The sequence below is a fragment of the Alternaria viburni genome (genome assembly GCF_023758015.1).
Source record: "Alternaria viburni strain BMP 2772 chromosome Unknown scaffold_5, whole genome shotgun sequence".
NCBI classification, from domain to species: Eukaryota; Fungi; Ascomycota; class Dothideomycetes; order Pleosporales; family Pleosporaceae; genus Alternaria; species Alternaria viburni.
The window spans coordinates 695,008-708,956 of record NW_026055774.1 but is presented as its reverse complement, the minus strand read 5'-3'; the positions used below and the strand labels follow the sequence as shown (position 1 = coordinate 708,956).

The following is a 13,949-nucleotide window of genomic DNA, read 5'->3' as shown; positions in this document are numbered from 1 at the left end:
TAGACGCAGAAGGCGCAAGCGACGAGGCTAGCTAGACCGCTCTTCCCCTGGCCTGCTGCCATTGCACATGCGCCTGCTCGGCCTACGGGCGACTGCCTGCAAAAGACCAGAATTTTAGCTCGGGCGCGGGCTCCATCTGGTCTGTCCTACTGCATGGCCTGTGTTTCTAACCTCGGAGGAGCTTACTCTGAAGACGGCTGTACCTAGACAGCGCCTATACAGCCTACTACAACAAGGTAACCAGATTCAAGGATCTAGCATTGCTGTAGGTTTCGGGGTTCCGTACTTGAAGCTAGATCAAGGCTTTCCTACTCCTATCGTGACAGGTCACGCGCGTGGTATCTCCCATGAACAGGATGGCTGGCGATGCACCCAGCCGTGTATTGATTCATCTTTCCTTTCACTAAGAGTATACACGATATTACGCCGAATTTGCAGTGTCGATCGTGTTTTCAAGTATATATGAGCCAGCTGGGTGGTTTCAACAGGGTCCATACAGTGAATGCTCCGTGAGTCGGTGTACTCCAGGGCTCCGTAGCCTTCAAGGATACGCTAGCTGGCCAATGAGTGGAGTGACACACTTTTTTGGGCCAACACTCTCCCCCACCAAAACATCGATCAATGACTTGAGGCGAAACCACACAAAGCACCAGTCTCTGCCGCCGAAAGATCGTGTCTGCACCGAGATATACGCTGCCTCGTCCTGCATAGTTCCACTGCAGCAGAGGCGCTCCAACACGTCACACGCGCTCCGCAAGCAGCACTACCAGGGACCAAGCGACCGTATTCCCTTGTTGCCTGTGAACAACACCACGCTTCCTGGGCCGCTGCCCTCCACTACCAATCTACGCATACGACATGTCTGTCCTCCCCGCCGAGGTTCACACGGCGCTGGCGACCCTGCTGCAGGGCCTCCAGTCGCCGGATAACATTCAGCGCACGGCTGCCGAGCAGCAGTTGAATGACGAGTGGGTTGCTCAGAGGCCCGAGGTGCTCTTGATGGGCCTCTCGGAGCAGATCGAGTTGGCGCAGGATACCTCAGTAAGGGTCCCGCTCGGTAGAAACCCTGGGTTCTAGCTTACAGGCTGTGTTAGACACGGACGTTCGCCGCCGTCATCTTCAGGCGACAGTCGTCGAAACCGCGAAAGGCGCCCTCAGGCCAGACCGCCGACCTCTTCTTGACCCTCAACGCCCCCGAGCGCGAAGCCATACGCGCGAAGCTGCTCCATTGCCTCGCCAACGAGACGGACAACTCAGTGCGCACCAAGGTTGGAGATGCTGTTGCCGAACTCGCACGTCAGCACACAGATGAAGGTACGAGGGAACGGGACACACTACAGAAACATATCTAAATTCATCTAGGCGTTGCATGGCCGGAGCTTCTGGGCGCGTTGTTCCAGGCAAGCCAGTCCGCAGACCCCGCGCAGCGCGAGAACGCCTTCAGGATATTCTCGACGACCCCGCAGATCATCGAGAAGCAGCATGAGGACGTAGTCTTGACTGCTTTCAAGGGCGGCTTTGCCGACAGCGAGACATCGGTTCGTCTTCCGCATGCACCTGGAAGTCCTCGACTTACATCTCACAGGTCAAAATCGCATCCGTCGAAGCCTTCGCGTCCTTCTTCCGCTCAATCACCAAGAAGGCCCAGTCCAAATACTATTCCCTCGTCGGGGAGATCCTCAGCATTCTACCCCCGATCAAGGAGTCTGGCGATGCAGAGCTCCTCACGAAGGCCCTCATCTCGCTCATCGACCTTGCCGAAGTTGCGCCGAAGATGTTCAAGCCTCCGTTCAACGACCTCGTTCAGTTCAGCATTTCCGTTATCCAGGACAAGGATCTAGGAGAGACGGCTCGGCAGAACGCGTTGGAACTCATGGCGACCTTCGCGGACAACGCACCTCTGATGTGCAAGAAGGATGCCAACTTCACCAACGACATGGTTACTCAATGTCTGTCTTTGATGACCGACGTTGGAGCTGACGATGACGATGCTGAGGAGTGGAACGTGTCAGAAGACTTGGATGAAGAAAGCGACTCGAACCATGTGGCTGGTGAGCAGTGTATGGATCGCCTGGCAAACAAGCTCGGTGGACAAGCCATTCTGCCCCCAACGTTCAACTGGCTTCCGCGCATGATGACTTCTTCGGCGTGGCGCGACAGGCACGCTGCTCTTATGGCGATATCAGCCATCTCCGAGGGTTGTCGCGAGCTGATGGTTGGCGAGCTTGACAAAGTCCTGGATCTCGTATTGCCTGCGCTCCGAGACCCCCATCCACGAGTGCGATGGGCCGCTTGCAATGCTGTCGGACAGATGTCGACTGACTTTGCCGGTACCATGCAAGAGACGTACCACCAGGTCGTTCTACCCAACATCATCCCCGTCCTGGAGTCTTCGGAGCCTCGCGTGCAGGCGCACGCTGCTGCTGCTCTAGTCAACTTCTGCGAGGAGGCTGAGAAGAACATCCTTGAGCCATACCTGGACCAGCTGCTTAACCACTTGCTCATGCTCCTGCAGAGCCCCAAGCGTTTCGTACAGGAACAGGCCCTGTCTACTATTGCCACCGTTGCGGATTCCGCAGAGGCTGCCTTCTCCAAGTATTACGACACGCTTATGCCTCTTCTCTTCAATGTCCTACAAGAAGAGCAATCCAAAGAATACCGACTTCTCCGTGCCAAGGCCATGGAGTGCGCGACGCTTATCGCTCTCGCTGTCGGCAAGGACCGTATGGGCCAAGACGCACTCAACCTTGTACAGCTGCTCGGACGGATCCAGAACAGCGTTTCCGAGGCCGATGACCCGCAAGCATCCTATCTCCTCCACTGCTGGGGTCGCATGTGCCGTGTTCTAGGACGGGAGTTCGTTCCTTTCCTTGCTGGTGTCATCCCACCACTGACAGAGCTTGCTGGAGCCAAGGCTGATATCCAACTTCTTGACGACGAGGAACAAGTTGCCCAGATCCAAGATGAAGAAGGCTGGGAGTTGGTCCCGCTCAAGGGCAAGGTTATTGGAATCAAGACCAGCATCCTTGACGACAAACACATGGCTATTGAGCTCATTGTCATCTACGCGCAAGTTCTAGAGGACGCTTTCGAGCCCTACGTCAACGACATCATGGAGAAGATCGCGCTCCCAGGCCTAGCCTTCTTCTTCCACGACCCCGTGCGAGTGGCATCAGCCAAGTGTGTTCCAGCGCTGCTGAATGCGTACAAGAAGGCCCACGGTCCGGAATCTACACAACTGAGCGAGCTGTGGGGACGCACCGTCGAGCGTGTCCTCGAAGTGCTCAGCACTGAGCCCGCCATTGATACCCTCGCCGAGATGTACCAATGCTTCTACGAGTGTCTAGAGTGCATTGGCCGCAACTGCCTCACCAACGCACACATGACGACCTTCATTGAGTCCGCTAGAAGCGTGCTTCAAGACTACCACGTACGCGTAAAGGAACGTCTAGAGGAGCAGGCCGAGAATGATGATGGCGAAGAAGCTTCGGAAGATCTGTTGTTTGCCATAGAAGACGACCAGACGCTCCTCTCAGACATGAACAAGGCGTTCCACAGCATTTTCAAGACCATGGGCACAGCGTTCTTGCCTTACTGGGCTGAACTAACCCAATTCTATAGCTTGTCCGCTGCTAACCCAGACCCCACTCAACGCCAGTGGGCGATTTGCATCTACGACGATGTGCTCGAGTTCTGTGGTCCAGAGTCGTGGCAATACAAGGACCAGATTATCCAACCTCTCATCGATGGTATGCAAGATGACGTCCCTGCCAATCGCCAGGCAGCAGTATACGGAATTGGTGTTGCAGCTCACAAGGGTGGAGAGAACTGGTCCGAATTTGTTGCGGCGTCCCTGGAGACGCTCTTCCAGGTTACACAGAGACCAAACGCTCGCGCGGACGACGACATTTTCGCGACAGAGAATGCTTCGGCTGCAATTGCCAAGATCCTACACTACAATGCAAGCAAGGTCGCAAACTGGGACAGTGTCGCCGCTGCCTGGATGGATACGCTTCCCATCACCAACGACGAGGAGGCTACACCATACGCCTATGCGTTCCTAGCTCAGCTGATTGAACAGTAAGTTATTCTAGCGCCACGCCGCGTATGCATGAGATCCACACTGACATCTTTCAGACAAAACCAAGCTGTGTTCTCTCAACCCGCAAAGGTCTTTAACTACGTTGTGCAAGCCCTGGAGGCCGAAACTCTGCAAGGACAGACCGCGAACCGCGTTGTCGCATCCGTGAAGGCTCTGATCCAGGCGACCAGCACCGATCTTGGCCAGGCTGCCGCGACTTTGACACCAGAGCAGCAGCGTACTGCGCAAGCCTACTTCAGCTAGAGGCTGACTAGGCCGTTCGTAAATGGTCAACTTTATGGACTTGTGGAAGGAAATCCACATGGGACACGATGCATGAGCGGCGTTCGATTCGGAATTGTGACATGACATCAGCACGAAGACACGATGAAAGAGCATGACGTGAGGGTCTCTGGGCCTCGTCATTGGTAACAAGGCTGGCGAAGTATAGAGAAGCATCTTTATCACGGCGGAGTGCTTGTTTTGGTTAGGACAGGTTAGGTTAGGCGGTTAGGTCAGGTCCGGTCCGCGGTTTTACACATATTCCCCCCAAGTTTCCCCTTCGTCCCCTCACCCACTTCGATCGTGCCATGGAATGGACTACGCTGGACCAGCTTAGTGTAGAGAAATGAGCCACCATTATTCAAGAACCTTCACTCTGCAAGCGCCACGAGTCGCAATGACATCTTTACCTCAATCCTGAGAATCTAAAAGCGAGACATGAACGTATATGCAGTATCGCCTTTGTAGCATCATGGAACGAAAAAGCCTCAAATTGCTTATGTATTCGAAGCATCAACGCCGGCCGGTCCATGTACGGCCTGGATTCGCTATGCTAGAAGGGGATATAAACACCAAAAGCGCCTCGAAGATATACAGCACCGCCTCAAACGACAACAAACGGTTCGTCTACGCGCCCTCACTACCAAACTCCTTTGTCCACTCGGCGCTGCGGTCCAAATCCTCCCTACTCACAGTCGGTCTTGAAGCCTTGATCGCCTTGACAAAGTCCTTGACCTTTAGAGGTGGCTCGAGCAGCTGATCGCCGTCTAGGTCTGTCCATGACTTCTCCTCTGCTTGTGGATCACCAGGTGAGCACGGCGTCCACTTTGTTTGGCCGTCTACCTCGACGGGTTTGTAGTGTGTTGCTGTCTGGATAAGTCGCACGGGCTGCATGAGCGCGTCTTGTACCGCAATCGAAATATCAGACCCAGAGTATCCCTCACTAAGCTCGGCTAGCTTCTTGTAGTCGGCCTGGCTCAGCTCGCAAGGTGTGTTGCCAACCGCGAGCTCGAACATCCTCATCCTGGAGGGTTGATCTGGCAGACTTATGTGAACTCTTCGCTGGAATCGTCGTCGGATGGCAGAGTCGAGTTGCCATGGGATGTTCGTCGCACCGAGAATGAGTACGCCCTTCGAATCTTTACCGACACCGTCCATCTGCACTAGCAGTTCTGTCTTGATACGTCGTGATGCTTCCGACTCGCCCTCACCTCGAGGTCCGCAGAGCGCGTCGATCTCGTCGATGAAGATAATCGAGGGTTTGTTCTCGCGAGCCATGCCGAAGAGCTGTTTTACGAGTCTAACATCATGTCAGTTGCCGCGTCGCGCCGAAATGGACTGTTTCACCTACCGTTCTGATTCACCCATCCACTTGCTGACCAAATCGGAACTGGAGACACTGAAGAATGTGCTGTTCGCCTCGGTAGCGACCGCCTTTGCCAGGTAACTCTTACCGGTACCAGGTGGCCCGTAGAGAAGAATACCCTTCCATGGTTGTCGCTTTCCGGTAAACAAGTGAGGAAACTTGATGGGTAATATAACGGCCTCCTTGAGTGCTTCTTTTGCCATCTCCAGACCTGCTACGTCTTCCCATCGGATGTTGGGCTTCTCGGATAGAATGGCGCCAGCGAGCGCACCGCGGAGCTTTTTCGAGTCGGCGTCTTGTTCGCCTTCGTCCTCGTCGCTGTTGTAGGTCAGTTGCGAATTCTCGGCAGGCGTAGACTTGATATGTACCCTCCGCCCTTTCCACTTCCACCTGCTGCTTTGCCGTTTGAGCCCATGGCTGCTGGCTTCTTGCGATTCGAGGCGTCATTTTGGTTCAGGTGTTGTTTGAGCTTCTCGGCGCGCTCCATGTATTCGGCTACCTTGCCGCGGATCATATCCTTGGACTTCTGGTTCTTCTCCCCTACTGAGCGTCAGCATGTTTGCCAATCTACAAAATCCGACCAACGTACATTTGAGAGCGAGCATGAACAGTTCGACTGCGCATGAGGTTAGCATCCAGGTTTACATGGTCTATATCTCGTGGCACTGACGAGCACTGTAGTACAGCTGATACGCCTTCTCATATTCGCCCGCCGTGTCCGTCTCAATTGCCTTTTTGACCGTCTCGATGGCCCGGCCGAGGAAGTCGGCGTTGCTCATTTTGAAGGCCGAAGGTCGGTGGAGGCTTCAGCGAGCGTGATTCCCGGAGCGCGCGTCGGCTGGTGTGTTGATTGATCGATGTATGGGCGGCGGAGGGCGATCTGAGTGGGGCAATCGCGTGCAGGCTGGCTGTGGTTCGCGGGGCCAGGGCGAGTATGTGAGGCAAGGGAAGGATTCGCAGCTTGGATCGACGATGTTTAGGCGAGGGTGCGCTCGAGATTGTTCCGCGTGAATGGGCTTTGCGGTCGTACACGAGAGGTGCCCGTCGCTCCAGGTACGGCCAAGGCACCTAGCCCCGCGTTGCTTCTAACCGGATTGAGGGAGTTCAGCATCCCACTCGCGACTTCCGAACGAGACTGCACCAAACTTTGCAGCACGCGTCACTCAGCATCACCAAAGCCATGGCAGACGTGCAAAAGAAGCTGCAGGCGCTGTCTGACAGCTATCAAGGCCTCCAGGCTGGTAAGCCGCGCCCAAAGATGGCCAATCCCTAGCTAATCTCGGAACAGAGCTCGGAACTGCAGTAGAGGCTCGCCAGAAGCTCGAATCGCAACAACAGGAGAATAGTACCGTCAAAAAGGTATGCGGAGATTGCGCTTGGTCTCGGATCACATACTGAAAGACGTTATCTCAGGAGTTTGACATTCTCGACGACGATGCAAACATCTATAAACAAATTGGCCCAGTACTGCTGAAGCAGGACAAGACGGAGGCAGTCATGTCGGTCAACGGTCGTCTCGAGTTCATCGACAAACAGATGTGAGTGGGCCAGTTGGCGTGACGAGTCTCTTCTGACTGGATGTAGCAAGGATATCGAGAAACAGATACAGGGTATACAGGACAAGAGTGAGAAGATCAAGGGCGAGGTATGTTTTTCGAACGTGTCTCGTTACGCGGATTGCTAATTCCCAAATCAGATTATCCAAATCCAGTCGGCAGCACAGCAATCACAGCAAGCAGCGGCATCATCATGAAAATTTGAGCACGGCAGATGTAAAACAACAAGATACCCATTTCCACGGAGAAACACTTTCATCTTCGTACAAAATTCTTCTACAGTGAGGCTCTCTTCTGCTCCGTGGTGACTGGCGTGTGGCACTATTGTCGGCCACGCTGCCGCCGACCCTTACATTCAGTATCTAAGGGAGGAACGCATCCAACACCAGAGCGTCTGGGCATTTGGGACTCAAAGGTGTGTGAAAGAACTTCTCTGTGCGTGGCTAGAACTCGGTCTTGCCACTAGGAGCGAGAGCATCCAGCCGCAGCCCAGCATTCTAAAACTTTAACACCCTAACCTTACAACACTCCTCAAAGACTATAGTCATCCACCTCATCGCTACTTTCCGACATATCAATCACCCCATTCAAGAGAAAACTAGGCAGGTGCCCCGAAGTTAACATTGCCTCAAGATATCCAATTTGTAGGTTGTTCAGGGACTGTAGCATTCTTAGCTTTTTCAGATACTGGTATCTCGCGGAAATGAAAGCTGCTTATCGTTATTAATAGCGACATGCCTGTAGCCTACAAGGGGATAGAGAAACTAGACTTTGTGTATAACTCATTATTCTAAAGAACCTCTTGTTCGCGAGTATTTGCTAGAACCATGTGAACTGCAGGTTAAACAGATCGTTGTCGACCATGTTGCCTATAGGTAGTCGCGCCTCCTCTTCACACTACCAATCGCCACCAGATCATGTCTGTCACTCACCCTCATTCACTTCAGAATGGATCGTTCCTACATTCACCTGTTCACGGAGCGTTGGAGCGCTATCAATGCACGTTTGATGGCACCTATCTAACCACTTAAGGTTAGCGCATGCACCTGGGGCATCAGATCGGATCAGGCAACAGTGGGTCGTCTCAGACGCTCCTGCAATGATAGAACACGACCTGGAGAGGCACAACTTTTGTATCCGTGGACCCGAACGACTAGTGTTAGCAGCGGGCAGTGCATGAACACGTCTCGGGAAGAATTCCTTTTGTTTCTCGGAGCGTTTGACGGCGCGGCTCGCCAATAAGAAGCACGGCACCGCAGAAGCTGTTACAGAAACGGTGCGCTTCTGACCGTCTATGCTATCGTGTGGCTAGCACGCTGTCGACGCGTTTGCTCGACTCGAAACGGCCACAGTGCCACAGTCGGTCAACTGGTGGGTGGGCGTGTGGAGGTGTACCATGGGGAGAGGCGAGGGATTCACAGGCAGCTGCAGCCGTGACCGCCCTTGACACAATCGGAGATAGCCATGCAAGCCATCCAAACAGAAGGCTTGTGGTCACGTATGCCGCGACTATCTGTAACAGCTGAGGACCAGGCTAGATCTGGCGAGCCGTTGCTTCAGCCTTGCGCAGGGTTCCGTGATTGGGCGCGCTAACCCAACGCCGCGGGCTTTTCGACGGACTCCTGGCAGCGAACACTCCTCTGGCCGTCTTCACACTCGACCTCCTGTCGCTGAGCTTCCCTTCTTTGTACCTTGATATATTACGCTGTCTCTTCTTATTGCCCGGCCTGCCTGAGCATCGCAGCAGACCGCATCCCTGCACAAGTGTCAGCCTCCCGCGAAACTCATCGAGCTCTCCTTTGAGGCACAGGCAAGTTCGCGCTCCCACGAGCGTCCGACGTTATACTGACTTTGGGCAGCTGGGACTGCAGGAGAAGACTCGTGTGCAAGCATCAATACCTTCCTTCGTGCTCCCGCCCAGTCTACACTGTACGTGTGCCAGCATCCGGTCTGCGAGCACTTGGGCCGGCCGTACTGACAAGTTGCCAGAATTTCACCCTCTACACTTCAACCCGCCGTCGACCACTTTCACCGCCGCCATGTCTGCCAGCCACATCGCCGCCAACAGGAACAGCACCCCCGAGGGTTCCAGCTCGCTCCGTCCCCCGCAAGCCCGAACCTCCCTCGGCGCCAACCACCACCTCCGTGCCTCAGCTGATCTAGGTGGCTTCCCCTCCCCGCTTGCCAACCGTGGCATTCGTCCCGCGTCCGAAATCTACTTCGGGCGCAACAACACGCAGTCGGGCAACCCGGATGAGATGGAGCGCGCTGCTCAGCAGTGGCTCGCCGACATCGATCAATATGAGAACACACTCGAAGAGATGGCGACAGCCACTCTTGACCAGGACTTCAAAGACGAGCTGAGCGCTATTGAGCAGTGGTTCCGCGTCCTTAGTGAGGCCGAGAGAACTGCAGCCCTCTACGCTCTCCTCCAGCAGACGACACAGGTGCAGATTCGCTTCTTCATCCAAGTCTTGCAGCAGATGTCCAAGAACGTGCCCATGTCGGGCGTTCTGTCCCCTGCCAACTTTGGAGAGAAAGGTGAGCTTGACAACACTCACAGGCTACTTTTCATGCTGACGAGCGCTAGATCCCATGACGCAGAAACTGAGCGATGCCATGAGCAAGCTCGGCACTGGCGAAAACCGTCATTCCATGGGCCTCGGCCGTCCGCCGCCATCCCCGGGTGCTGGAAAACGCAACTCGGGCTTGGAGACATCCCAGATCAACCGCATGTTCCCGGACGCCGCGGCTGCCATCGCCAAGCAGAAGGCTGAGTTCACCGACGTTGTCGGTGTTGCGCCGGCGTCCAACCGCAATAGCACCGTTGGAGATCGTACTTCTCTAGCGGCTCCCACCATCTCCGCCCCTGAGGACAGCAAGAGAGAGAACAATGCTCCGCCAGCATCACCCTGGAACGAGGGCGCGAACCGTCCCAAGTCTTCCGGCCAGCAGCAGCATCAGCAGCCACCGATGGGCCAATTCACTCAGCCACCTCCATCCGCCGGTCTTCGATCTCCACGTCTTCCTCTCCAGAACGATAGCAACAATGTCCAGACCACCACCTTGAACGCTCTCGAGGCCAACTCCTCCAACATGCCGCTCCTTTCGCCTTCTTACAACCCAGGTGGAAGCTGGGCTTCCCAGCTGAGCACTCCCATGGTCGCCAATTTCCAGCAGTCGAACAACCAGGCCGATATGGTCGCGAACGCTACTGCTATGAAACTGGCCGCGTTGTCTACAGTCAACAACCGCATCCAGCTGGACGATGTACGCAAATTCCGCCGCGCCCGATCTTCTGACAACGGACCCATGTCCCCCGGCATGCCTCAGATGGGCAACGGAAACATCCTGATGACAAACGAGCTTGGCCAAGTATTGACACCACAGCAAGCGGCTGCTCTTCAGGCCCAGCAATTGGCTGCTATGCAAGGCCGCCGATCTCGCCCCAGCTCCCCCGGCTTCGCAATGCAGGGTCAGGGCATGGGTGCCATGGGCAACTTCACATCGCCTCAAGCTAACGGGTTCTTGGCTGCTGACTACGGCGGCGGCATGATGAACAACGGTATGGGCGCTCTCAACCTTGCTCAGTTTGGTCTTGCCGGCGGCAGCAATGAAGGTCATGGCTTCCTCGGCGACAACATTGATCGCGGTCGATCTCCCCGAGGCCGTCGCGGCAGCTCCAAGCCCCCGGAGGATCCTACCGACCCTGGTCTGCTTTCGGACATTCCCAACTGGCTTCGGAGTCTCCGTCTGCACAAGTACACAGACAACCTGAAGGATCTCAAGTGGCAGGAGCTTATCGAGCTCGATGACGAAGGCTTGGAGAAGCGTGGAGTCAATGCTCTTGGTGCACGTAGGAAGATGCTCAAGGTATGCAACGCCATTCTTCTAATGTACGGAACCCGATAACTAACATTGTATTGCAGGTCTTTGAACAGGTCAAAGAGGCTCAAGATCACGGCAAGCTGCGTTAAGCTCGCGGCTTCTTCATTCTGCTTCATCGCCTTCGATTATAGATATACGACCGAAAAGCGACAACCCCAGCTGGTACGGTTTATTGGCCGTCAGGTCTGGAACGCATATGATTACATGTTTTGTGCATTGAGACCAGAGACTTGGATGTTGCTACGTTGGCCTGTCGTATCACGAAGGCTGATTGTGGGTTTATAGTGCGATTATTTCTAGTTTATGGTAGTAGGGTAGAAGGGCTTGCGAATGTACGGGATTAATAGTGACACTATGTGTGTCAGTTGAACTCTGAAATGTGTCGCACCCGAGCACTTTCTGTTCATGCCTAAACCGTGTTGAGAATTTGTGGTTTTCAACGTAACATCTTAATGAAGAGGGAGCGGCCCCCAATGCTGATGCTCATCCGACTCTTGCCGACTCGGCAGGCGCCCACCTTGACACGCTGTGTAACCAGTCAGATCAGCCCTACGCGTCGTGCTCGTCTTCCACTCACCGGAATGTATGACTATTTTTGGATGATCTTGACTTTGACCTTCCACGGTTGACGCGTAAGATCTCCTTTGGCGGTGCCCCCAGTTACGGCCGTGATCCCATCGCAACCTACGGTCTTCCTCTCGTTTTTCTTCAACCATGGAGCCATCGTCGGATCCGAAACGGATTGAACGAGTAGTGCTGGCCTGTATCCAGTGTCGCAATAGACACGTAAAGTGTGACTCCACACAACCCGCCTGCAACAGATGCAGGCGCGACGGGAAAGAATGCATCTATCAAAAATCTAGAAGAGGAGGTCTCAGCAAAGCTGCACTTGCGGAGCGACATCTACGACTGCAACAAGAACCCAAAAACTTGACCAGCGGAAAACTCCAGTTACCAGCGCCATCCCCATCCGACCAATCTAGCCTGGGGTCCTTTGAGAGCGGTTCATCAGGTTCTTCCATACTTCTTCGTGGACGGAACGAGAGCCAGCGAAATCGAATGATCTTCCAAGTCGACAATGAACGACTCATCGATTTGTACTTCGAATATTTTTGGTCTTCATGGCCAGTTGTACTGCCTCTCCACTATCTGCAAGCCAGGCGCCTACACGAGAACCATGGAATGACCGCACTACTGTCCGTCTTGGAATGGATTGGATCAATTTATGCCCCTTGGACTTCATCTGAACCCTACCGGATGATAGCATTAGAAGCTGTCACGTCACCCGACCTTGCGCATACATCATTCAACGTTCAAGCACTGCTGCTATTTGCTCTTGCTGAGTTTCACAGCATTTCCAGAGCCGAGGCTCGTAAGCACCTGGACAAAGCTATCACAATCGCATTAGAATTGCGTATGAATGAAAGAGACTTTGCTCGAGCGTATGGTGAAGGTAGCGCTGTACTGGAAGAGTGTTGGAGGCGAACGTTTTACGTACTTTATATTGTGGATCAAAACTTCGCCCTTGTCACCAACACGCCCTTCTACACACTACTTCTCACATCGAACAACGTTGATTTGCCATGCGATGATGAGTACTTTGAGTCAGGTGTATGTCGAGATAGTGCGCAGATAGAGATAATAGCTGACACGAGCAGAACATTCCGCCTTTGATGACTTGGGCTGAGTACCAGGCCCGTGAATTCGCAGAAATTGAGATCGTTTACTCTTCGATCGTATATCTTTATGATATCGGAATGATCATCGCTTGCAGTAAGTACAGACCACAGGTGGAAGTACTCAATGAGAGCCGTTATCTACTTCGTATGGTGTCTAACAGTTCCAGCCATGAAGTCCTTTATCGACACTGCTACATTTAGCGAAACGATGACCGAGAACTGCGACATGAAATTGGCGATTTGGTCGGCGATGCTGCCAGCTTGTAAGAAGGACCCGCTTCGACCCGATGGCCAAGTAGATGAGGTGATGTATGCCACACCGTCAGCCGGACGAAAACATGATCGCTAATCATACGTGCAACAGGTACATGGCGCATATGTGTGCTGCGATGTAATTCCTTCCTCCATCCACTGCTACTGTCATGCTAACAAGGACAGAGTAATCTCAACACTGCATAGGCCCTTCTCGTCACTACCTCACCTTCCTGAAGAGATGACCACGCAGTCTTTTCTGCCTCCTTCTCCCTTTACGCTGACACCAAAAACTGGGCGAAACACACATACCGCACGTGTGCTCAAGGCGACCGAAATGCATACCAAACTCCTCGCAATACCATGCGCTCTCGAAAAGCACAATGTTTTTATCATGTGCCTAACCGCGCAACTCGCGGCAGCACAAGTGTCTGTATGTACCTATCTATTGGATGGGCAGGCGCTGTCGATAGCGCGAGATCGTGTGCGTCTCAGCATCGGCTTTCTGAACACGATGGGAACTATATGGCCACTTGGAATGAAAATGGCGAAGGAGGTTCGTGCGATTGCACGGTCAAATCTTGCCGGTACCTGCGTCCAGCATACCGTGAGCGTGGATATGGAACCTGCAGTGGCTGAGATCGACTTTCCGCGCGACGACTTGGGGTGGCCTGTTGATCCCTCAGCGCAGATCGACATATCCTCTGGCATCGTACTGCCTATCGATTGGGATACGACGCCCTTTAGTTATCCGTCGCTGACATCGTCTGAGTTGGTATGAGGGCGTCTGTCTGCTTGAGAATGGCAATCCCCACTCAAATGGTATCAATTAGTGATTAGCTCGT

General features: G+C 53.9%; 4 protein-coding genes across 4 annotated transcripts; 3 read left to right on the top strand and 1 right to left on the bottom strand.

The window, feature by feature from the left end:
• Positions 1 to 858: 858 nt before the first annotated feature.
• On the top strand, positions 859 to 4,345 carry J4E79_003108 (uncharacterized protein; the record flags this gene model as incomplete). The annotated part of the gene is made up of 5 exons (XM_049352004.1): positions 859 to 1,041; positions 1,095 to 1,314; positions 1,363 to 1,538; positions 1,586 to 4,080; positions 4,138 to 4,345. The coding sequence occupies 5 exons, from the start codon at positions 859 to 861 to the stop codon at positions 4,343 to 4,345; spliced, it is 3,282 nt and encodes a 1,093-aa protein (XP_049213475.1).
• Positions 4,346 to 4,990: 645 nt separating this feature from the next.
• Positions 4,991 to 6,508, bottom strand: VPS4 (Vacuolar protein sorting-associated protein 4; the record flags this gene model as incomplete). The annotated part of the gene is made up of 5 exons (XM_049352003.1): positions 4,991 to 5,663; positions 5,715 to 6,047; positions 6,098 to 6,269; positions 6,319 to 6,345; positions 6,400 to 6,508. The coding sequence occupies 5 exons, from the start codon at positions 6,506 to 6,508 to the stop codon at positions 4,991 to 4,993; spliced, it is 1,314 nt and encodes a 437-aa protein (XP_049213474.1).
• A 401-nt stretch (positions 6,509 to 6,909) lies between these two features.
• On the top strand, positions 6,910 to 7,482 carry J4E79_003106 (uncharacterized protein; the record flags this gene model as incomplete). The annotated part of the gene is made up of 5 exons (XM_049352002.1): positions 6,910 to 6,970; positions 7,018 to 7,088; positions 7,143 to 7,267; positions 7,314 to 7,374; positions 7,426 to 7,482. 5 exons carry the CDS (start codon positions 6,910 to 6,912, stop codon positions 7,480 to 7,482), a joined length of 375 nt encoding a protein of 124 aa, XP_049213473.1.
• A 1,842-nt stretch (positions 7,483 to 9,324) lies between these two features.
• On the top strand, positions 9,325 to 11,262 carry VTS1 (Flap-structured DNA-binding and RNA-binding protein; the record flags this gene model as incomplete). The annotated part of the gene is made up of 3 exons (XM_049352001.1): positions 9,325 to 9,826; positions 9,876 to 11,158; positions 11,215 to 11,262. 3 exons carry the CDS (start codon positions 9,325 to 9,327, stop codon positions 11,260 to 11,262), a joined length of 1,833 nt encoding a protein of 610 aa, XP_049213472.1.
• Between the last annotated feature and the right edge of the window lie 2,687 nt (positions 11,263 to 13,949).